General features: G+C 39.9%; 1 protein-coding gene across 3 annotated transcripts; it reads left to right on the forward strand.

The window, feature by feature from the left end:
- The first annotated feature begins 845 nt into the window (after positions 1–845).
- LOC133870513 (uncharacterized) lies at positions 846–25,309 on the forward strand. 3 transcript variants are annotated; one of them, XR_009900748.1, is made up of 15 exons: positions 846–1,177; positions 2,088–2,215; positions 2,596–2,667; positions 2,742–2,855; positions 12,563–12,631; positions 12,721–12,777; positions 13,524–13,577; positions 13,651–13,713; positions 13,887–13,949; positions 14,319–14,483; positions 14,564–14,719; positions 21,550–21,630; positions 21,741–21,802; positions 21,940–22,088; positions 24,946–25,309. XR_009900748.1 is itself a non-coding variant. In XM_062307674.1 (15 exons), exons 1-14 carry the CDS (start codon positions 979–981, stop codon positions 22,019–22,021), a joined length of 1,365 nt encoding a protein of 454 aa, XP_062163658.1. In that variant the 5' UTR covers positions 846–978; the 3' UTR covers positions 22,022–22,032; positions 24,946–25,309. The 3 variants fall into 3 exon arrangements, 1 of the variants encoding a protein (XP_062163658.1); XM_062307674.1 differs by having other exon boundaries at positions 21,940–22,032; XR_009900749.1 differs by lacking the exons at positions 12,563–12,631; positions 12,721–12,777.

Below are 25,309 nucleotides of genomic sequence, written 5' to 3' on the forward strand. Positions count from 1 at the left end.
CGAAAAAATACCCTTATAAATTCAATTTTCTTAAAGAAATTTTTTATTTAAAAGAAAATGATTTTTTCTTTTTATTTCTTAAAAAAAATGAAAACCACCCTTTGTTTTATGTATTTATTTTTTAATTTTTAGTTTTAGCTTAAGTTTTTTTTTTTTAATAAAAGTTTGTATTATTTTATTAAAGGTATTTTCAAAATTGTAGGAAACATTGATAATTTTTTATAATTTGAGAGAGATATTGTCCAAATTAAAAGTTTGAAAAATGACATTATTAATTAGGTGGTATACACTTTCCTTTTTTTTAAAAAAATTTCAAGTTGGGTCCCCTCAACTTTAAACGTTCCTATTTCTGCACCTTTTTTTTTTTTTTTTTTTTTAATTAGTAATAGAAATAAAAGTAAATTGGCATAAATAAAAAACCCACTTGCTATACCAAGCAAAAAAGGCCACAGATATGTTTGATAATGTTTTAAAATGTGTTTTTTTTTTTACTTAAAAATGTATTTTGATACGATCTAAAGGTTTAAAGTACTTTTTGGTAAGATTTATCTTTTGTGTTTCAAATTATTTAAAGAAAATTGTTAAAAAAAGAAAAAAGTGCTAAACAATTTATTGGCCTTTATTTCCAGACCTTATTAGGCGGCTACTAACCCACCTACCTTGTTTCGTTGACCGCTCCCAACCGAAACACGCTTAATGCCCGTCTTCCTCATACAACTGCCACGTGCCACATTTTACAAACTCCCAACCGTCAGATGCCATCTAAATCGACACGTGCCACGTGCACGCTAGATCGACAGCCCGAAACCCCCTCCCATTTATTTTTTATTTTGGAAAAAGAATGGGAATTGAAAAAATCTCTATTCCTTTGCTCACGATGATATTTTACCCGCATAGTTGCGAGAACTGAAACGACGAGACTAAGAACTCCCTCTCCGTCTTACTGTCCGTGAGTTTAGTTGCCTGTGATTGCATGCCATGTCGGCCTCGAAGCTCGTGATTTATTCAATCTTTCTAGCCCTAATTTTCACGCACATTAGGGCTGATGTTTCAATCGGAGGAGAGCTATCAGACAATGAAGAGGAGAGCGTCAAGGTTGTCGGATCGGATGGCTATGCTGATTCGTCCGCTTTGAAGATCGAACTGGACCAGCTCAAGTCCAAGATCCAAACCCTTGGTTAGTTTCTTTCTTCGTTGTTTACAAACCTTAGTGTTAGTGGCTTCCTTTACAGTTTCTCTTTTTGATTTCTTCGGTTGTGTTTGGTTGCTGAGATGACTTAGAAAGAGAAAAGAAATCCAGAGGGTTTCACTCAATAGATCCTTTTTTATTTTATTTATTTATTTATTTATTTTTTAAACATTTATTTGGATGTTGATTTTTATATGACAAGTTCCTTGAATTTGAGGAAAATTGGTTTAGTTTATTGCTTACCGGTGAATTTGAGGGAAACTTGCTTTAGTTTACGAAGAGTCTAGGATTTCTTTTAGAAAATATGGTTCGTTTAATTTCCATGATAAAATCTTGAAAAGCTTGGCATTGTAGAAGATGTGAGTTGTGGGATATATATATATATATATATATATATTTTTTTTTTTTTCAGGAGTCAAATTTTAGGTTTTCTCGTATTTTGTTACATTTTTTCTATGCATCAAACTAGAGCACAATGGAACAGTGATACGACTTGTGAGAGAGTGGCTAAGATCATATTAATCTGAGTAACAATGGCAAAGAGACAGTAGCCTAAGTCAAAGGTTACAATGCATGGTGAAAATTAGTCTTGTCTCTTTGGTGTATTAATTTGAGAGGGAATCATCTTAATATTATCCAAGATCTTTGTTTTTCCCTTAAATAAGTTGTTGATATGGATGAGTGGCGTAAAAGGATCTATGTAGCGTGCCTATTATTTGGGATTAAGGCTTAGTTGAGTTGTGTCAAGTGTCATCAGCATCGGCATCATCATCAAAAAGAGTGTTGTAATTGTTTATAGGAGGGAACTTTAACAAATGGAACTGGATTAAACTTTAACAAACAGAACTGGATTTTGTGAATGTTGGCTGACACCCTCTCTCTCTATCTGTTATTGAAGAGTCCCACGTCGATGAGAAATCCAAAGAATTGAAAGCAAAGGAAGAGGTTGTAGCAGAAAAGGAAAAAATCATTCAAGACAAGTCAAATAGCATTGCTTCCTTGCAAACTGAGATCACATCACTCCAGGTGAGGCATTAGCATTAGACTCTGCTAGACCAATAGCTTAATCCAATTTTTATTTTTTATTTTTTATAATCATATTTCACTTCTTCTCATTTAGATGAAATTAGTAGTTATTATGGTTCTATACTGAGAGACCGCTATACTTGCTTAATTTCTTCTTACAAACATGCATGCATTGTCAACCACATTTTTGGATATCATTGTTCTTAAGTATTGCGAATTCATGCTATAAGTTGAAGGGAGCATTCACAGCATGGTTTTCCTTATAATTACATTTTTCATTTTTCTTTTGAGGGAAAAATTTGAAAAGCAAGGAACAGAAATACCTACTTTTATGAGGTCTGTATTAACAGAAGTTTAAATATATTTATTTCTTTTTTCAGAAAAAAGGGTCGTTAGATGCTGAGGAGCAGGTCGGAAAGGCTCATGCACGTGCTGGTGACTTAGAGAAGCAGGTTAGATATCCAGAGCAAACAATTTACTCTGTTCAAAATAATTGATTATTTATAGTTTCTCATCTTCCATATAGGTTGACAAACTTAAAAGGGAACTAGAAACGCAAAATAAGGAGAAGAAGGCCTTGGAAGCCCGGGTAAATGAAGCTGAGAAGAAAGTACAGGAGTTGAGTTTGAAATTAGAGAATGTAAGTTATTTATATGGCTGGAATTTTTTTTTAATGAAGGCCTAATATGTTATTGTTATGTTTCCCTGCCTTCCCCTATTTTCCATTTCCTTGAAATACAGTTTGTCATTAGCTTACGACATTACAAAAAACCCTTTTTAGCTTGTGCTTGTTGAAAGTGTGCATTTCATTTACAGTATTTAAGGGGTTTTGTGCCTCAACATCTAGGAACTGTGTTGATGCAATTTTGTTCATGGAATTCAAGTATAAACTAAACACAACCAAAGGATCATCTGACCCAAAAGGTTAACCAGCCAGATCGAGGTGATCTTTAGTGTGATACAATTCCACATCACCAATCTTGGAACTACCGCGTCGTTGTTTTTACACTACTTACCTTACCCGAGTTTCAAAACCCAGCACCGGCTCTGATGCCACAACAAAAGGACATTTGACCCAAAAGGTTAACCTGCAGGTAGAGGCGATCTTTAGTGTTATACACTTCCACATCACCAACCTCGGAATGACTGCGTCGTTGCTTTGACACTACTTACGACATTGCAAAAAATACAATTCCTTTTTAGCTTGTGCTTGGTGAGAGAGTGCATTTCATTTACAGTATTTAAGGAGTTTTGTGCTTCAACATCTAGGAACTATGTTGATACAATTTTGTTTATGTAGTTCAAGTCTAAAACTAAACATAAATGGTGTCCTTTATGAGTTTTCGTTGTCATATCAAATAGCTATATTGTTCCCACATAGAAACTAAAGCCTTTAAATTGTCATTTCAAATAGCGATATTGGTACCACCTAGAAACTAAAGTGAGCCTTAACCCTTTTTTTTTTGACAAGTAATAAATTTTATAGAAAAGAGCGTAAGACACTCCTACGTACATAGGAACAAACAAAAGAGCCCACAAAAAACTCCCCACGAGAAGAAACCCAAAAGACCCTCAAACCCAGGACTCACAAGGAGTGAGCCTTAACCCTTAATAAGCTTATTATTATTATTATTATTATTTTATTTTATTTTATTTTATTTTATTATTATTTTTTTTTATGAATAATAATAAGTTTTATTGAAAAAAGAGAAAAATCCTCGTACACAAAGAGTATACAAGAAAACAAGAGCATCAAAGAGTTAGCTGCTATACAATGAGCACCAAGAACTAGGTATTGTTACAATCTAGAAAACAAATCAGATCTATCAAATTCCTTGAAGAGAAGGTAGGAACATGAGTAAGGGCCCAATCCAGGAGAGATCTCAAGAAGGAGGATTTAAGAAGAAGCACACTGGACTCACTATCCTCAAAGATCCGACGGTTTCTTTCTCTCCAAATGCTCCACATTAAGAGGGCTGGAATAACTTTCCAGATAGCTTCTCTAGGATGTCCATGCCCAAGGAATTTCCAACAATGGAGCAGTTGTGGCACGTTACCAGGAGTGACCTAAGAGACCCCAAAATTGATAAGCACTAGGTGCCAGATAACTACAGAGAACTCACAATGGAGGAGAAGATGATTAATAGTTTCCTCATCCTTCTTACAAAGGCAACATCGATTAATCAGCTGAAACTCTCGTCTTCTAAGATTGTCCACCGTGAGGATTCTACCCAGAGCTGTGGCCCATAAGAAGAAAGTAATGCGCAGAAGGGCCTTCACCTTCCAAATGCTTTTCCAGGGGAATGAACCAGGCTCTTCACTGTTAAGAGAAGATAAAATAGTGTAGTAGCTTTTAACCGCAAAACTATGCCGACTTGTAGGAGTCTACACCATGCTATCCTTAGCTCTCGAATGTGGGTTCATGGAGTATAAAAGAGTGAAAAGAATCTAGAGATTCAATTTCCCAATCATGAACATCTCGCAAGGAATTAAAATTCCAAAAGGTGTGCGGATTGGAGCGATTTATGTACTCTGAAACCAAAGCCTCCTTGTTGTGAGCTAAGGCAAAAAATTAAGGAAAATAACACTTTAGAGCACTATCCGGCCTAGGTTCTCTTAGTTTTTCTTCTTCGCTTGGGTCTTTTAGTTTTGGGGTTTTCTTCTGTTGGGTGTAGATCTCAGTGGTTGGGGGATAGTTTCTTGAGCGTCAGGTGTTTGTGGGTTGCGCTTGTTGTGCGCGTAGGGGCGTCAACCGGTGGGTTCTGTGACTGTGTGGCTCCTCTCCGACGAAAATGTGATCGTTCTCTGGGTCGGCCGTTTGGGTTCCGGGTGTTATTTGAGATGGAGGTTAGTTTTTTCGTGGAGTCGAAGACTTTTGTCTTCTCGGTTTTGGATGGGGCGTCGACGATGAGGGTGGGGGAGAAGAGAAAAAGTTTCTCCGGCAAAATTTTCATTAGTCCTTCATGCTCTGAGTGGTTGGCTTCGACGTTGGAATCACTTGTGGGTTTTCCGGAAGATCAAGCTTTCGTCAAATCCTTCAGGGAAGGATTGAGAGTCCTGATCGCTCGAAGAGGGTGTAACCAAGCCGGCTGTTTCATGGAGGCAGCTTCTTTCGGGATGGGTGGTTGGAAAGGGTTTATACTGATTCCTGAGGGACGTGGAGGGTGGGGTTGGATCAAATTCTCCGACGAGCTGAGGAAGACCGCTGTCTCCTTCTCTGCTTCTGTGGGCGGGGGGATTGGGTCCTTGCATAAGCTGGTGGAGAATAAGGGGAAGGAAGTTGAGGTTTGGCAGGGTTTGGTTCCTTTCTCGAAGGGGCCCTCCTTTGTGGAGGTGGTGAAGACAGGCTCGGTCGCTGTTGTGAAGAAGGTGCCTGTCATGGGGGGTCATTGTTCCGGGAGTAAGGTCGTGCCAGTGGATCACTGTGAGCTTGACTTTCTTCTGACGGTGAGGGTGTTAGATGCAGATGTGAGGTCAGCATTGGACTGTTCTACCTTGGAGCCTTTCGATTCGTTGGGTAAGGACCAGCTTCGCCGTCCGCTGGGTAAGTTTGTTCTTCCACGTGCGAGTTTGAAATTTGAAATTTCAAAGTTGCGCACGTGGAGTAAGCGGGTCATAGGTTTCAACTTGGCTTTGGGCCGGGTTGTTAAGAAGCTACTGGACCGGCTTGCAAGGATTGGACTGAGTCGAAAAGGTTTGCGCTTGGGTTGCTTCATGCCAAAACCTAGTTCTTCACGGTCGTGGTTGCCGGAGATGACTTCGGTGGCTTCTTTTGGGTTGTGCGATCTCGCTTTGTCGGAGATGGTGGTTCCCAGTGGGGACCTGTTGAGCGGAGACTGTTTCTGGGGGTGGGTCGTCTATGGTTGAGTCGGCTACTCCGTTTGTCTTCCCTCCTCTGCCGACTGCGGATTTGCCGTCGCCGGCGACTTTAGTTGGTCCTCTGGCGCTGTCTGGGTCTTTGAGTGGTGAAGAGCTCTCTGTTTTTCCTTCTCTCTCAGGAGCCTCTGAGCTGGGGAAGAAGCTTCGTTCTTCCTCCTCCCCCTTGTTGCAGCCTTTTAAGCATTACTACAGGAGAGTTAGGGAGATCAGGGCAGGGCAGACTGTGGTATGGAATGATGGGTTGCTATTTGACTCTTTGGTAGCCTCAAAGCTGTCCGCAGAACCTATTCCTTTTAAGGTAAAGGGTGGAGAGTGTCATGTGAAGAAAAAGAAGAATCAGCCTCCTGCTATACAGGGGCTTTTTAGGAAGGGTTTCCTCAATCTTCCCCCGATTGTTTCTGTCCCTCTCGTTTTGACGCGGGAGGTCATGGACGTTGGGGAGGTTGGTCCTTCCTCTCCTCCGAGAGGCTGCATCTTTCCTTGTTCCGTTGAGGGAAATGGTTTCTCCCAATCTCAGAGTTGGCCTATCGGCTTTGATCATAATGGGGAGATGGTAGTTTGGGAGGAGGAGGAAGACGATTTTTGGGATGGTTCTCCCTTGGATTGGGCCTTGGAAGGGCTTTTGGGGAGGGTTGTATTGTTCTTAGTTGGGTTTCTTGGTGGGTGGTGGGTGATGGGTTGTGTTATTCTTATTGGGTTTTTTTTTTTTTTTTTTTTTTTTTTTTTTTTTTTTTGTGCTTTTGTGGGTTAGCTTTGGTCTTTCCTATGTATACTGTCTGTGTACTTAGGGGCGCCTTACGCTTTCATTAATAAAGTCTTCTTACTTATAAAAAAAAAATTATCATTCTAGAAACGGATGTGAAGGCCATCCCCAACTTTAAAGGAAATATAATTGGAAAAAGCTCCCCAATTTTTCCTAATATACCTCCAGAGACTAACCCCATAAGAACCTCGTGCTTCCTTAGAGCACCAGCCCCCTCTCTGGATCCCGTACTTTGAAACAATCATCTGCCTCCATAAATAATCTAGTTCATTCCCGAACCTCCAAAGCCATTTACCGAGCAGAGCTTTGTTAAATAGAGTAAGGTTTTTGATGCCTAAGTCCCCTCTCGCAATTGGGGAGCAAACAATCTTTTAGTTTACCAAATGTAAAATGTGTTCCCTGCCTGGACTATCCCACAGAAAATCTCTCTGAAAACGCTCAAGTCTTTTAGCTATGCCAGCTGGTAGAGGGAAGAGAGAAAGAAAATAAGTGGGAATACTGGAAAGCGTACTCTTGATGAGAGTAAGGTGTCCTCCCTTGGACAAGTAAATCTTCTGCCAACTCGCTAGCCTTTTTTCTATTTTCTCAATTACCCCATCCCAAATGGCTAAAGATTTGAAGGGAGCAGGAAGAGGAAGACCCAAGTAACGCAACGGAAGAAAAGAGATATTACAACCGAGGATGTTTGCCAGCCCCTCAATGAATGGGACCTCCCCCACTACAACTAACTTGGATTTTTGAAGGTTAACCTTTAAACCCGAGATGGCCTCAAAGCACAGAAGAATGTGGTCCAAATTATGAATTTGATCCATGTCAGCATCACACATAATAAGAGTGTCATCTGCGAACAATAGATGTGAAATCTCCAAGGGGGAGTTGTTGCGATTGTCAACTTGGAAGCCTGAAAGAAAGCTCCCCTCCATTGCTCTAGAAGGCATCCTACTGAAGGCATCCATGACTAAAACAAAGAGAAGCGGAGATAAAGGATCCCCTTGGCGAAGACCCCTCGAACTACCAAAGAAGCCATGCGGGTTGCCGTTGATCAGGATCGAGAAGCGAGCCGTGGAAATACATGCTGAAATCCACTTCCTCCATTTAGGGCCAAAGCCCATACACCTTAGAATATAGAAAAGAAGCCCCAATTAACATGATCAAAAGCTTTTTCCAGGTCAAGTTTGCATAAAACCCCAAGAATTCCTGATCTCAATCTACTGTCTAGACATTCATTGGTTATAAGAATAGAGTCTAGAATCTGACGCCCCCCAATGAAAGCATTTTGGCTATTGGAAATAAGGTTTCCCACTATAGGCTGCAATCTATTCGCTAGAACTTTAGCCAGGATTTTGTAAACACTCCCTATCAGACTGATAGGTCTAAAGTCCCTTACCTCCAATTGACCAAGCCTCTTTGGAATGAGGGAAATGAAAGTGGCATTAAGACTCTTCACAAACCTCTCATGCTCATGGAAATTATGAAAGAAATTCATAAGATCAGCCTTCACGATGGACCAACAAGAACGAAAGAAAGCAATGGAGAAGCCATCTGGACCCGGGGCTTTGTCTACCTCCATACTCAACAAGGTTTGGTAAATCTCCTCCTCTTGAAATGGTCTCTCCAGCCAAACCGCTTCGGAAGAATCTAAACAAGGGAACGCCAAACCATCTAAAGAAGGACGCCAAGTAGCTGATTCGGTTAGGAGGGTTGAGTAATATTGGGTGATAGATTCTTTGATCAACTCTATCTCGGAAGTGACATTTCCATCGATGCACAAGCTATAGATAAAGTTGTGTCTTCTATTAGAATTAGCAAGAAAATGAAAGAACCCTGTGTGATTGTCTCCTTCTTTAAGCCAAATAGCCCTAGATTTCTGTCTCCAACTGATTTCTTGCATAGGGGCCACTTCTGCCAAATCATTTTTGGCCTTTTCCTTCCTAACTCTCTCCTCTGTTGCCAGCTCTCTATCCTCTTCAAAACCATCAAGAGATTGAATTTATTCCAATAAGGCCTTTTTCTGATCTTCGATATTCCCAAAGACCTCTTTGTTCCAGTGAATCAAGTCAACCTTTAACTGTTTTAATTTGCTAGCAAGGATAAAACAGGGGGTGCCATAAAAACGATAAGAATCCCACCACTGTTTAATAAGCTTATATGTAGCATTCAAAGATTTGTGGAACTAATGTTTAGGAGGATACTTCTCTACTAATTATATTGAATTGGTTCTTTCTCTTAGACGCTCTTGATACTTGGGGAAATTTTTTTTCCTCTCTTGTTCAAATTTTTTTTTTTTTCCTTTCTCTTTGATTTGATTTTTGAAAAAATTACATGTGGCTTTTCTTCAAAATGTTTGAAGAGTTTATTTTTGTATAAGTTGCTTTTTTCTTTGCTTCTTATTTTTTGTTGTACCAATAGTCTTGTATATATATATATATATATATATATATATATATATATATATATATATATATATATATATATATATTTTGATGAATAATAATTTATTAAAAGCGAAAGGCGCGCCTGAATATACAAGCAGTATACACAAAAGGCTCCAAAACAAGAAAACCCAAACACCCCAACCCAAGACCCACAAACCTTCAAACCCAAACCCCACGAAACAACAAAGCCCCAAAAAAACCCCCAAAGCCCTCAACGTTATACAACTTGAAATTTGCCCTTCCCCTGCCTATTGGATGCACCCTTTGTATCATAGTTGATGGAGCACTCCAAGTTTTGAATCTCCCATTTACCCTTTACCTTCCGAGGGACACACACATCGTTTGCTTGCACTGTGTTAGAAGTCCTAGCTACGGATGGAGACGAAGCCATATCTATAATCTTGCCTGGGTTCGTATCTTTCAAAACCAACCCAGAAACATTCGAGTGGACAGAGCTTTACCCGTAACTACTAGCTGCCGAGAATTAAGAAAGCCTCGTCGGAAAGTACTTATAGCTGGTTTGTGTATCCTTGCATAACTGAGTCTCGCTGTCACTATGGAAGGAAAGACCGAGTCTTGAGATTTCGGCATTGTTTGGATGAAACCTGCTGACGAGATGGCTCCATCGACACCTCCGTCAGATCATCTGACGACGTATCTAGTATTCTCGAAAACCTAATCTGAAAGCTCTGGTGACTCCTTCGACAACTCCTTCGGCTAATACCCATTCGGGTCAGACCCATCCCTGAAGTTGGGACTAGGCTTACAAGTCTATTTGGAAACAATCTGGCAAGGCTTGTGGATGGTAACAAGCTTGCGTGCGCGACCCAGCCCAGACTGCATCCCCAACCTTACTAGGCTAGCCCAAAATGAAGCTATGGTCTGGTCCAATTCCCCTAAAACCTTCTTGAATTTACCCTTCCATACCCACAAGAGAGAGAGCAGTGTCTTCTTCTTTCTCTGAACCACCCTAGCCCCTTCCTCATCGGTTGAAGGAATGGCTTCAGCATGACCGTCTCCCTCTCTGTTGTCTACACCCAACTGTTGAAATGGATTATGCGAAGGAGTCTGCTTTATTGGAGGTTCAGAAGATAGCTCCACCCTAGGACTAGGGCCGGAAAAGGGAGGACCTTTCATGGCTTCCAAAAAAGCCAAAACCTTGTTTGGCTCCCCGGAGAGGGAGCTCCCTTTGAAGAAGGTTTTAGAGCCTCCAGAGGTGAAGGATCCTCCTTTTGTTTGCGACCAGAATTGGGAGAAGGAGGCTTGGAAGGAGGAGGCAGAGCTTTGGGGGAGAATCTCTGAGATGTATCCGGGGGTGACTGAGGAACAGAGACAGAGGCTCATTGAAATCTGGGGCAAGATGATAGAGCGCAAGAAACACGAAAGTAAGAGGGAGCTTCGGAATCTACAAAGTTTCGTCAATTACGGAGACATTAAAGCTTCTTCGAGGTGTAGGAAAGACAAGGCCATTAGGTCGTAGGGTTGTATACCTTGGGGGTTCTTGTGGGTTGTTCGCTGGTGCTTTTTCAGTTTTTAGGTTTTTCTTGGTTTTTTTTTGGGTGCGTTGCTTGGGTTCTTTTGTAGGTTGTCTTTTGGGTGTTATTTCGGTTTTTAGGTTTTGTCTTGGGGTCTTTTTGTTGGGTTTTTGTTCGGGTCAGCTTTGGCTCTCCTGTGTATACTTCATGTGTACGTAGGGGCGCCGTACGCTTTCTTTTCTATAAAATTTTACTTATCAAAAAAGAATCTACGTTTCTTGAGAGGCATAAGCCATCTCTCCCTCCTCCCTCCCCTATAGTTAGGGCTGTCAATTTTTGATATGACCTGCGAATCCAACACAAACACGACACAAAGTTATAGGGTTTGAGTTTAGGTTAAACGGGTTCGGGTCATAAATGGATCAACCCGTTTATTACCCGTTTAATAAATGTGTTAAACGAATTAACCCGCAAACCCGTTTTTAAAAACTAAAAACCTAGCACCGAATCAATCATATTTTTGTAGCTTTAACCAATCATATTTCTACCAAATATTTTTGTTGGATTTTTCAAGCGCCCATCAATCATACAAAGCATTCATTTCTAGCACTGATTTTTAACGGCAACTGCACATCCTCTAAAACTTGTTCCACATTCATTGAGTAACCTGCTTGAGGCGTACTAAAATTAATTGAAGTTGAAAACTGCTGCATTTCGACTGGAGTCTCTTGAAATCACAGCGATCTTCCATGTGCTGCTGAAGCCAAATGTGTTATCCTTCTAGCTGTTAACGGAAAATGAAAATCCTCTGAAACTTGTTCCGTATTTGTAAAGTAACCTATTCGAGGATACTTGAAATTATATGAAGCTGAGCACTGCTGCATTTGGACTGGAATCTCTTGAAATTGTTGCATTTGGACCGGAATCTAAAGAGGCATCGGGATTCCCATTTTTGGTTATCCTAGATTTTTCTTCATGCTTTAAAAAAAAGGGGGATCGGGTTAGGCGGGTTGTGCCAACCCGAAGCGACCTGTTAGCTAAACGGGTTTGTTGGGTTACCCGGCAAATTAGCGCGTCATGTTCAGGTTTAATCGTTTGACCCGTTTAGCTAAACGTGTCGGGTTTGGGTTGACCTTAACAGTTTGGCAGGTCAACCCAAACCCGTTTTTCCAGCCCTACCTACAATGGAAAATTTGCTGTTGACCCAAAAATCATTTTCTGTTGACCTTATTTTCTATATGCACCAAACACCGGAAAATAAGAAAAATATTTTCGAAAAGACGATTTATGCCAAAACAAACGCAGCGTTATTGTTTTTGGTGGCTGTACTAGTGGATATTTTTACAATTATATGGGGGTAAAGGTCATATTCTGAGAGGATGTATATTCATGTCTTAAGGCAGGAGTGACTATTTGATAATTATTTGTGAGGAAGCATACTTTCTGTTGGAAGTACACTTTTTGTTTGTTGGTATTGAAGTTATAAGCAAATTTGGGAGGTTCCCTGCGCTTGAAATTGGTTTAGTGCATTATTTTGGTTTTTAATTTTTGTTCTGTTCAAGTAACCGTATATAATGTTACATATTCCTTTTTGATTCCAGTTTTATGCAGTTCAATATTTTTCTTGATAATGTTATTCATAAAAAAAGAAAAAGAAAAAAAGAAAAGAAAAAATTATTGACAATGTCATGCAAGAATATGGTATAGATCTGCCCAGAAAATGATTGTTTTTTTTATTTTTATTTATTTATTTTTTATTTTTTCCCTTTCCTTTTCTTTCTTTCTTTCTTTCCAGCTCCTAAAGGTTAATGATGAACAGAAGACAAAAATTCGTAAAATTGAACGGGATCTTAAAGTTGCTGAGGTATCTAAGTTAATTCTGATAAAGCTCATATTATTTCAGATTCTTGATGATGGTTCTTATGTACAGTTTTCTTTTTGGAATCTTGTTAGGAAAAAATGATTAAGGCAAAGTCTGAGGTCACTTCAAAAGCTAAAGAGTTAATGGAGGTAAGAATTAAACTTAGTTTGTGATGCTCTCTACCTCCCTGTAGGCTACTTGTATAATGCACTCAGAAAGTTTTAGGGCATGCTTGTCACTTCTGTACTTGACCTCTTGCTTTAAATACTGTTTTTCACTAAGTTTTAGGGGGATGGACTGAATCTGTTTAAAATATCTCCCAGCCAGAAAATTTGGGAAATGCCATCATAATACTTATAGTTTTAGCAAGGCTTTCATTCTTGGAACCTTAGGATTAGTTTAAGTCACTTGTCTGGGATCTAATTCTATGGAAGAATCTGTTTGATTCAGATTTTTAGGCTATATGATATTGAAGGGCTCAGAAGCATAAGTCAGTATTGGAAATTAATTTATAGTGTATCCAAATATATGTGAAACTTGAGCACATGTGCATTAAAAAAACATCTAATAAGGTCATAGAAAATTTGAATACGCCACATGATGGCACAACTGGAACTTATCTTGGACTTCATTGTCAGAGGTTACCACTTATATTTACCCACAAGAGTTTAAAGCTTATATGCTGTTACGATTATATGGACTTGTGGTGTACATGGTTTAGGCATTCAGGCAATGTTCTGTGAGTGGTGTAACGTAATTCTATCTGACATTACCAGAAGCTCATCAATGCATGATATCTTGCATGGTTGCAGCTGTTGTCTTCTCTGATATTTTGTATACTATGAACGGAGTTAAATCTGGAATTTGATTGCAAAACTAATAAAAATTGTGTCAGGTTCATGGTGCATGGCTTCCACCTTGGCTTGCTGTACATTTTGTCCGTTGCCAGGTAAACTTAGTGCAGTTGTGTTTTGCACAATTAGGATTCTTCATATGAGCGCTGAAAGCAAAACTTCTTGCAGTCCTTCATGGAGACATATTGGAATGAGCATGGGAAACCAGCCATAGATTTGCTGATTCAGATGGTATTTTTTATCCTGGTTGCTATGTGGTTATTTATTAGTCTTCTTGTTAAATGTGGCACACTGTTTTGACTATGTAATGGGTGTCACTATTTTGTTTTGGAGTTGGTGTTACTAGTTTGATTTTGTATTGAATGCGCATATTATGTCAACCCAATGTTTCAAATTTGTTCCAGGCTGTGGAGAAAAAGGCACAAGCTGGAAAATGGGCTGAACCTCACATAGAAACAATTAAAACTGTAAGCTGTCTTTTCATAAACCTGTTTTTGTGCTTTGTGTGTTTCGTGACTTCCAGTATTTCTAGTTGAGACCTGAATTTGTTGTAGCCATTTTGGTTTGTTATTTGAGAAGTTATGAAGTGAGTTAATGGTGTTGGGTTGTTAGCATTTGCTACATGATCTGCTTCCCCTCCCACTTCCCCCCTTTTCCCTTCCTCCCCCCCCCCCTCTCTCTCTCTCTCTCTCTCTCACACACACACACACACACACACACACACATCCCAAGCTTTCCCCTTACTCTTCTCGAAAGGGATTTTTTTTTTTTTTTTGTTGGTAAGAAATGACTAATCTGGGTGTGTATTCTTCTCATTCTCTGTTTGTCGCTTGAAGAAATGGGTCCCGACTATAAAGGAACAGTGGATTGTGGTAAAAACAAATGGTGAACCACATGTCCAGTCACTAACTAAAAAATGTATTGAAGTTTATGAGGCATCAAAGATTGCAGTTACTCCACATGTTGTCAGAGTGCGAGAATTTGTTGATCCTTACTTCCAGGTATGTATTGTATTTCATGGTGTCCAACTTGTTTATCTGTTCTAACATGAATCTGATTTTTTTTTTTTAATGGGTGACAGGAAGCTAAAAGGGTCAGCAAGCCATACATTGATCAGATTGCTACTGTGACAAAACCTCATGTTGATCAAGTCCGGGTGACTATAAAGCCCTATATAAAGGAAGCAATTAATGCTTATGGGAAGTTTCTAAAGTCCGCAACTACTTACCATCATCAGGTATCAGTATCAGTCTGCTGTCCTTTATTGTTTTAGCTCTTCACTTATATTAAGGTATCCATGCTCCTTAAGATTTGTTGCTGTCTTTCTGATGGCATTCAGTCATTATTTTTTTTCCCTTTTAGTGTTGATGGTAAACTCTGGAAAATAGTTACTTTAGAAAGTGTATAAGATTAAGAAAGTGCTCTACATAAGATAAAAGTTTTCTTTCTTTCTTCTTTTTTGGGCATTTCAGCTAGTTTTGGTAAAATTAGCTTCTATTGTTTAGAGTTTACTGCTTATATAGGTCAAATTTGCTGAAGTATTCTTAAAAATTCTTAAGTATTCCCTGGGCCTGATGTTTATTATTGATAACATGTTCTATATCTACTCACTAGCATCCCCCTCATGAATGATTTTGTGCAGAACTACTTTAGACGTACGTTGTAGGAGAATGATAGGAGAAGGTATTATAAATACTATGCTAATAAGCCTCTAATTCTAATGAAATTTCCTCTCCTTATAAGAGCACTAATAGCAGACTCTCTAAACCCCATTCCCTTCTATAAATGAAGGGAAAATCCCTAAAATCCCACCTGCAGCAGACTCTCCTTCCCATCCCTAAACCAAGAGAAAGCTTTGGAAAGCACTTTTGCTTCCCTTATCCTTATTTTATTAAGAAAAAAAAAAGGCTTTTTCTTTCCTCTTTTTTGTCTCTCTTTCCCCTAACATTGATTTGAAAGAATCTTTAAATGGTATGGGGAAAGGATAAAGGAAGTTATTGTGGAGTGTATTTGAATAAAGAAGTAAAATGTAGTTTTGTTCTGTAAATGTAGGAGAAATTTAAGAGAAACTGTTGCTAGTACTATACCTTTTCAATAATGTCTCCATAAAGGTATACTTTGTTTCAACTAATAACATCGGATACAAATAATATGGCGGTAAATTAGAAAGAGTACTAGACAGAGAAATACTAGATCTCTCTTTCTCTCTCTCTCTCTCTCTCTCTCGCCCTCAACAGAGGCACGTCCTGCCTTATATCTCCATTGAGTCGTCACCCTTAGGCCGTGGTGTTTTGGGATGTAGTTCTCGGTGTAGTCTGGTGTGGTTCCTGTCTTTGTTCGTTTCATTTTTGTTATTAGCTATTGGTGGGGTGGGGTAGATGGATTTCGTCTGTTGGTTCTTCGTTGAATCAAAAGTTTTTTGAGTTCTCCGTACCGGCATGGGGTTCAATATTGAGGCTGGTTGAGAGAAGAAAAGGGATTTCTAGGGTTATGATGGAGGGGAAATATAGTGTTGAGTGGTTAAAGAAAGTGGTGGAGAAGATGGTGTTTATGGTTTAGGATCAAGCTTTCACCGAGTCTTCTAGGGATGGGAATAGGGCCTTCTTTGCTCAGAGAGGTGCTAATGAAGCATATCGCTATTTGGAGCTGGGGAGTACGCCCTGGGTGGTTGTAAAGGTCTCATTATTGTCCCGGAGGGTCGTGAAAAGTAGGGCTGGAAGAGGTGTGTTGGCAAGCAAGGGAGGACGTTGGACTCCAACCTTTTCAAAATAATAAGGTTCATAGCTCCAACCTAGACAAGGCGTTATTTTCGTCAAGGAATTGGGAAGCTGATGACCACAATCGATTCTTTTTTCGGGAAGAGCCATGGTGGTTGTTCGCAAACCCATCTTCAATTGCTATTGGGTCAGGAGCCGGAAGGGCCGTTGTCCAAGGGTGATGGAGTGGAGGTTTCTTGCGATTTCGGTGGTTTTGGTCTTGAGCTCATCGTGGGTGGACATCAACCTTCGTATGCAGAGGTGGCTCCTGTAGCGGGGAAACCTAGTTTACCCTTGGGCAAAGGGAAGAAGTTTAAAGCCTTTGAACTGATGGGTAAGGCTCAGTATGCGTTAGAGGCTGATTTCACAGATCAAGGTTCTGCTGTTTTTCTCCTATTCGTGTGGCATAAGGCAACGCTTGAGGTTTTGCTTCTGCTTTTGTCCCTTCTGGTGTTTCAGTTACTGACGAGGCTGCGCAGGGTGGAAAGAGTGATAAGTTAGGATTGTTTTGGGCGTGGATGGTTAAGCTTGAACAATTAAAAGGGGAGGTGGAGCGGGCCTTACAATGCGTATATGAAGGGTTGGACTTGTTTGGGCTAGGCTTTAAAGATTGGGTTGTAACTGAAAAGGACACTATTTTGAAGCCTAAGCCGAAGCCGAAACCCAAGCCCAAGCCCAATTCTAAGAGGCTGGGTTTAGTCACAAATCATGGCTCTGAACGCAAGCCCAAGATCCAGTTTTCCAAGGTCGGGTCTTATTTGGGTTTGGATGAAGGTTGTAGGGCCTCGAGCTTTCCTAACCTTGTTTTTGCTTTGTCGGAGGTTGTTTTGATCTTGGTTGCTTCGCCGAAGGTGGTTCTACTATCGTCGTTCGCGTTTGAAGATATCTGACAGGTTGGGACTGGTACGACGTGCCTAGGCTAAGCCCGTGGTTCCATTATACTCCAGCCTCGTTGGCAGTAGTCGAGTTTTTGCTGAAGAATGCATTGATCTCACCAAGGCAGTGTTCGGTATTGAAGCCCTTGAAGTTCTACAATCGTAAATCCAAGGCCAATAGGTTATCAAAGGTGGATGATAGTTTGATCGCTAAGGCTATGTCGGTGATCAGTGCTCTGCCTGTTGTGCTTCGTTGGAGGTTGCCCATGTCCTAATGAGTCGAGTTCAATCGACAAAGGGTTTGTCCGGAGGGGGTTTCTTAGGTCGAGTTACTCAGTGGTGATTCATGGCTGTGCCTAAGCCGGTCTAGCCTACTCCGGAAGTGATGGGCCTAGTTTGTCCCCATGTCTCGTTCGGTTGAACAGTCTCCTTTGACAGATTTGGTGGTACTTGATCAGCATGGGGTTCAGCATGAGAGGGAGTTCGGGGTTCAACACGTAGAGGAATCCGAGATTGTGCAATGTGCGATGGGCAGTTTCCTCTGACAGATTTGGTGGTCCTTGATCAACATGGGGTTCAGTGCGAGAGGGAGTTTGGGGTTCAGCACGTAGAGGAATCCGAGATTATGCAATGTGCGATGGAGATTGGCCCTTTATTGTAAATTTCTTGTGGAGGTGATGGGAAACAGTTACTGGGTCTTTTGACAAGCCTTGATAAGGAACATTGTCAAGAGGTCTCGACTACTCGTTCCAAACATGGCACTAAAAGCAAAAGGGAACTCAAAAACTTGGATTGTTCCATTAATTATGAAGGCTCTAGTCGTGGCAAAGGGAAGAGGGCTATGTTAGTATTATGAGGTTTTGGGCTGTGTTGTTGGGGGTGTTTTCTACTAGTTGTGGTGGGTCTCAAGAGTTAGGGTGGGGGTTTCGCTATGGGTGTTGTTTTGGGTTTTTGTGGTTCTTTGTTTCCTTTTTGTTTTCCTCTTTCTAGGTGTTCATTTTGTATATTCTTTGTGTACTCAAGGGCGCAACATGCCTTTTTTTTTTTCTTTTCATTTTTTTTTTAATTTTTTTTTTTATAATAAAATTTGACCGACCTTGTCAAAAAAGAAATGGGATGGAGGGTAAGGTTTTGGGTTCATTTGGGTGAAGTGTTCATGTAAATTACCAATTAGAAAAATAATATGCTAAATATTTATGATGCTAATTTCTTCTCTCTCTCTCTCTCTCTCTCTCTCTCTCTCACTCTCTCTCTCTCTCTCTCTCTCTCTCTCTCTCTCTCACTATTTTCTATTTTGGGGTTGGGGGGGAAGGGATGGAGGTTTTGATGTCCTAAAACTTCCAAAGCAGTGCTATTTCTTTGGAAGAGTATATGGCGGAATAAGGTTTCATTGAGAGTGACGTTCATTGCTTGGTTGGCTAGTTAGGGAAGATTCTCACTATAGATAATATGAGGAAGTGGTGTATCATAGTGGTTGGTCGTGTAAGAAGATTGGGGAGTCCGTTGATCACCTATTACTCCATTGCGAGGTTGCTAGTGCCCATATGAGACTATCTTAATTCTATCACCTATTATTTTTGTGAGCATTAAATAATTATTGGGGAAACTTGGGTTGAGCCCTTGCTTTCTAATGAAATTTGATTTCTTTCAAATTCCTGGTTGGGCTGGTTTGGTGTTGCTGGCTCCTAGATGTTTGTGGGATCCATGCCATTCCTTCCACCCCCAAATTCTCATTCTCCCTTTCTGTCTCTGGCAAATACAAGGGCGCACACAAACACACTGTAATGCCCTAGACTAATAATTCTATAAATTAGTATTGGGCGTGCTACTCTCTTACTCTTTTGACCTTTAAGTATGCTATTCTATCACTTGACAGCAGAAACATAATTAACACATACCATTGGACTAGAACAACAGATAAATTTAAAACGTTTTCCCATCACTCATACAAATACATGAGACGCCTTGAGAGAGGAGGGGACACCATGACTTATAAAGTGCCAAGGTGAAGGAAATCTTAGTGATGTGGGACACTTTAATACTCTAATCAACCGCAAATTACTATGAGCATTATATAATTATTGGGGAAACTTCAATAACTTATCCGAATTTCCATTACTTTTACAATCTCCCTTCAAAGTTAAACTCTCAATTTAATGTATCGTACTTTCAATTTTTTTGCAATCTCACCCCACTCGTTAAGGTTTGGGGTTAAATCAGACGATCAAAGGGTAAAATGACTCTTACACCCCTGTAAACTTCAAAAATTACAAAGTTACCCTTAAATTACATTATTATTATTTTTTTTTAAATGAGGGTATTTCGAGAATTTCTCACCCTTTTGTTATGATTTAATGGAGGGGTGAGATTGTAAGTTTTTAAAAGTTCAATACACTAAATTGAGAGTTTTTGAACTTTGAAAGGAAATTGCAAAAGTGATGGAAGTTCAGAGGGATTAATGCTCCGTTTGTTTCAGCAAAAAATATTTTCTAAAAAATAGTTTTTTTATTTTCCGATGTTTGATGCAACCGAAAATAATAGTCAAACCGAAAATATTTTTTTTAAAAAAGCTTCTTTAGCTTCAGAAAATGATTTACATTTTTAAATTCCATAAATCATTTTTCGAGTTTGAGTTTCTCATTCTCAAACCGCTAGTCTATCGTTGGACCACCACCAAGACAAACCCGGGCCACTGTTGGGTCACCACCAAATCACCACAGACCATCATCGAGCCACCCCCGGACTACCACTGAGCCACCCCCGACCATCACCGATCCACCCCCGATCAGCCGTCGAGCCACCTTGGACCACCACCGAGCCACTCTCGGACCACCACCGATTTACTCCCGGACCACTGTCGAGCCACCTTGGACAATCGTCGAGCCACTTTGTTGTACCATCATTGAGGTACCCCCGAACTATCACCAAGCCACCCCTGGACAACACTGAGCCACCCTCGGATCACCATTGAGCCACCACAGGGCTATTGCCAAGCCACACTGGACCATCACCAAGCTACCTATATCACTGAGCCACCCCCATACCATCGTCGAGCCTCCCCTGGACCATTTCTAGGCCACACTTGGACCTTTGCCGAGTCACCCTAGACCATCACTGAGCCAACTGCGGACCATCACTGAGCCTCCCCGGATCACCACCGAGTCACCCCCAGACCACCACCGATCCACCCTAGAACCACCACCTAGTCACCCTCAGACCATCATCGAGACACTCTCAAACCATCGCCGAGCCACCCTCGAACCATCGCCGAGCCACTCCCGGACCACTACTGAGCCACCCCCGGACCACCGTTGAGCCCCCCAAACCACCATTAGACTACCACCGAGCCACACTTGGACAACTGCTGAACCACCACCGAGATACTCATGGACCACCATCGGACCATCACTAAGCAATTATTTTATATTAATATTTTTATATTGTGAATAAAAATTGATTTTTATAGGTTAATATGATTGAATGAAAATATAAAAAATATCTGTGATTTTCCGTTCGTGCCAAACGCTGGAAAATGTTTTCTACGCCCTGAAAATATCTTACAACGGAAAACATTTCACATCAAAACAAATGGAGCATAAGTGAAGTGTTCTCATAATTATTCATGTGTGAACCTAACTAAAAATAGAAATAAAAAATAAAAAATAAAAAAACTCTATGGAAACCGTTACGTCATTTTCTGAAAACATTTCCTTAGTAAACAAATAGCATTTTACTAAAATCATAAAAATCACTTTGCTAAGACTTATTTCTTTCGGCAACGGATGACACTTTACTAAAAACATGACCATCTTCGAACTAAAACATTTCTTAATATTATAAAATTCTGTTACTAGTTTTTGTTTGCTTTATTGTTTGTACTATTTTTTACTGTCTATATTCTGTGTTTTCTATCTTGTTCTTTGTAGTATTCCTTTTTCTGTGCTCTATTTAATCCCTAGAGCCTAGGTTGTGTGTCCTGCGCATCCCCTTTCAGCAAGGAGCAGTCCGTATATACTCTATCTTTGAAAATCTTTAGGCCTAGCCCCCTTTACTTGGGGCTAACGGCCTTGGACATTGCCAAATGAGGCCACACCCTTTGCGATGTGTTGCATTGCCTCCTAATGCTTAAATATTTCACATGCGGTACTTGTGTTTCCTATTACGATTTATGCTTTCTTTACTGTTTATACTACATAATACCTATTACTGCATAGCATTTTGTTATTTCCTTTCTTAAAGCTTTATAAACATATGGTAACTTCTTTGTGAAAACGTGGTAAGGCTATCATTGAAAACATACTATGCATCCCTATGAAATATCATTTGGACAATCAATTCATGTCACACAGTTCACGCATAAAATATCATTTGCACAATCAACAGTCGTTTTCTTAGAGTTTGTAACACATTATAATATTTTCTTGTGCTTTGTTAAGATTCAAGCCACTGTGCAAGAGAAGCTGAAAAGGCATGAGCTGACGAGACCTCTTGCCACCAAAGAGTTGGAGTGGTTTGTGGTATGTAAGATTTGTGCATATACATTTTTCTTTTTTAAACTCAAATCTAATTATTTATTTAGATTAATTGACACTGAGCACATGATTTACTGGTGATCCTAATGGTACAGGCTTCTGCTTTGTTGGCCCTGCCCATCATCTTTCTCTTTAGAATTGGTTCTGCTATTTTCTGGTCAGTTTCTGAATTAGCTTTTCTTTTTAATTCTGCTCTTTCTTTCTTCTTATCAAGGTTTAGAAACATATTTGTACTTTGTTTCTTTAGTAACTGTTGAATTTTGTGACATTATTTTATGTGCCTGATCTCTGCAGCAAAAAGGCAAAGAAACCTACTCGGAATGCTCATACCAACAATGCACGTCGTAAGGCTAAACGGGTCCATCCGGGCAACTAGAGTACAACCAGGTCATCTGCTGGTTTTTTAATATTTGTTTTTAGTGGGGGGGAGGAGACTATCTAAGGTATGCTGCACCAAAATCATTTTAAAAGAGAACTCCATATTTTTGTGTTTTCTGAATTCCGTATGCCTGGTACTGTAACCTTTCTGTATGCATAATACTCCTTAAAAAAGCTCATCAGCTTCTCTATTATTGGCGTTTATTTATGATTGTGCTACTCTTCTGATGTTAAGGAGACTTTTTTTTTTTTTGAAGGAAAGTTAACACTTTCATTAATCATGAAGAAGGGTACATAATAACCACCATATAGGTGTACATAAGACACCACAATAAATGTGTACATATTCCACTACCATAAAGGTGTGCACCCAACCTCAGTCAAAACAAGATTCAGACTAATACAGACAGATTGCTACAAATAAAACCTAGCCAACCAAAATGATGTCTCTGCGTTAACATAAAACTTTTCTTGATTTGGGAGTAGGTCACACATTATGGGCTAAAAGCAAAAACCAGGTTAATAACCACAAAGCAACCTGCCAATTGAAAAGCAACAAAACAAAACATGAAAAACCCATACAGAACTGCCCTCTGGAGAAACTGCCACTAGTGACGGCGCGTGTGGCACACGCGTCGCTACGAAAGAGCCCCATAGCCAACATTCACCAGCTTCCCACGATCGCCACCAGCCACAGCAAAAGGAAATGGAACGTGGTCATCAAGCGTGGCCCCAGGTGAAAAAACATCCAGGTGCGTGGTGACCACGTGCTGAGCACGGAACCTTAGCACCACTGTAGCAAGCGGTTCCTGAACTAGAAGACGACGGCGAAAGCGGCTGGAGGGTGCGTGTCAAGCAGAAGACGGTGAAAAAGCACAGATCTGGTCTCAAAAGTTGTGAAAAATGAAGACTCAGCCAAAATCCACCGTTGACACGTCGGGACGGCCCACTCCCCTTACAGCACCTCACGAGCAAGCTTTCCTGTCAGAAAACAAAAACCTAAAACCTCCATAGCCCAAAAGGGACTAGGAGGAAACACACCCACAACCGGATCTTTACCGGGGGGGACAAAAACTCCACAACCCTAGAGGTTGGGAGACTCAAACCTCTACAAGGATAGCCCTAGGGAGGAACAAAAACCCCCTTAACCCAAAGAGACTAATGGGAGAAAACAGAGCCGGGGGAGGGCGGCTTGAGAGCCTCCCCCCAGCGAAGATCAGTGGCTTTTTTCTTGGGGGGGGGGGGACTATTGGAGAGGGAGACGAGAGAGCAAAACTAATGTTAAGGAGACTTGTTCTTTCATGAATATTTGGAATGGGATTAACATCTAGCATAATGTCTCGGATATCATCTCCTTTATTTTGCTTACCACTTCAAGATGGGGATCTACTTAATTCACTTTTGAACCAAGACTGGAAAACCTGATATATATATATATATATAACTACCAGTTTGCTTGTGCTGGGTCATTGATACCATATGTTCTCCATTGCTTATGGTTGTATGATGCATGATGCTTCCTTTCTTGTTGATCACTCACCTTGTTGCTTCCATTCTGTTTTCATTTAGTTTATAAGTTTGCTTAAAATTCACTTTCATTTTTGAAAAATGGCATTTCTTACAAGTAGTTTGATGCCACTGCTCTTTTTGCATGTTACTCATTCTTCTATTTCTTTTTTGAACTACTAATATTAGTTCACTTATCATGATTTCAATTCCTCCATGGTATTGGTAAAATAAGAAAGCTGACTTAACCTTACACACCATCCTTCTCATTTGTTGCTTTTGCTCTTGTTATTGTTTTCTTCTTTGTTTTATGGCTTTGTAGGCCCCCATATCTTCTCTTAACCTGAGACATGTAGAAGCTCTGATGTAATTGAAGTGGTTCCACCTATTGGTGGGAAATTAGCCATCCATCCGACTAATGAAATAGCAGTGTTTCATGCCTTTTATCTCAATCTGCCCAAAAAGACACTGAATTGTGAATACCATGTTGTTTTCCTTTTGCTTTTCTTTCCTTTTCTCTTTCCATGGGTGATTTTGGCAGTCACTATGTAAAAAATAAAATTAGATTATGTGGGCTAGCTGAGTTGTTCCTGTGTATATTTTCCGTGTACTTAGAGGCACCTTACGCTTTTTTAATGCAATTTTTTTACTTATAAAAAAAAAAAAAAAAAAAATTGGAAGAAAGTGGCGGTTAAAAGACATCGCATTGACACCTTTGCATGGCAACAAAGGACACATGCTACTTTTGACATGTCATTCGGGTATATATGGGAACATAAAACCTTTGAATTCTGTTAACAATTAATCATAGCACTTGACTAACTCTAATCCTAGTTACCCAGACCGACATAAATACAAAAAAAAAAAGAAAAAGGATTGGGACTCCAAAATTCCTATCTTATAATGTATTTTTCTTGCTTTAAAAATGTCGTACTCTTGTTTGATTAGGCACAGGGCTTGCAGTACTCCTGTTTGTTAAAATTGAAGCTTCAGTTGTCGATGCCATAGCATTTGTACTTTGATATAGGACTGGCCCTAAAGCACCAGCTGTTTTGGTCTTTCTCCCTGATACTAATAACACTTGCTAGTGGCAATTAAACTCATCTTATCCTATGAGAGCCGGAAAGAAAATTAATCTTCTGTTATTTGGTTTTGTTTCCACCTTGGAGGTCAAGCTACTAAAGCACAAAGCTATCTCCAATTGGGGAATTAGGGCTTGGGGACTTTGATCTTTTGAATCGTAGGTTTATGATTATACTTTCCTGGAATAATTGTGAAGCTGGTTGTGTATTATTTTCACTTGTTTGGTCATTAGTTGCTTTCACTTTCATGTTGTTTGGTGTATCATTTTGCTTTGGATTTGTATATGGGGCTTTGGTTTCATATAATTTGATACAGAAGTTCCTTTTACTGCAGATGGGAGATGCACTCTTCTGATGTTATTGAGAATCCTGCCTTTGTCATTGAACTACAATGTTTTTGAAGATTGCCTTTTTCTTTGTGAAGAAAATTTTCAGAACCTTTGTCACACTTCATAGTTAGACGTCCAAGAAGTCTAGAAATTCTTGTATCATGGGCCGTGTTATTTATGTTGATAGAGATGTAATCTTAATTTTTCATTTTTATTTTTATTTTTTTCTTTTTCAAAATTTTTCAGGGTTCAAGAATTCTGTCATCGTCCTTATATTATGTTCTGTTTGTTAGAACCATATTTTCTGTGCCTATTAACGACGACAATTGAACATCATAATTTATGTATTTATTTGATCTTTTTCCTGTA

Source organism: Alnus glutinosa, chromosome 6 (genome assembly GCF_958979055.1).
Source record: "Alnus glutinosa chromosome 6, dhAlnGlut1.1, whole genome shotgun sequence".
NCBI lineage: Eukaryota > Viridiplantae > Streptophyta > Magnoliopsida > Fagales > Betulaceae > Alnus > Alnus glutinosa.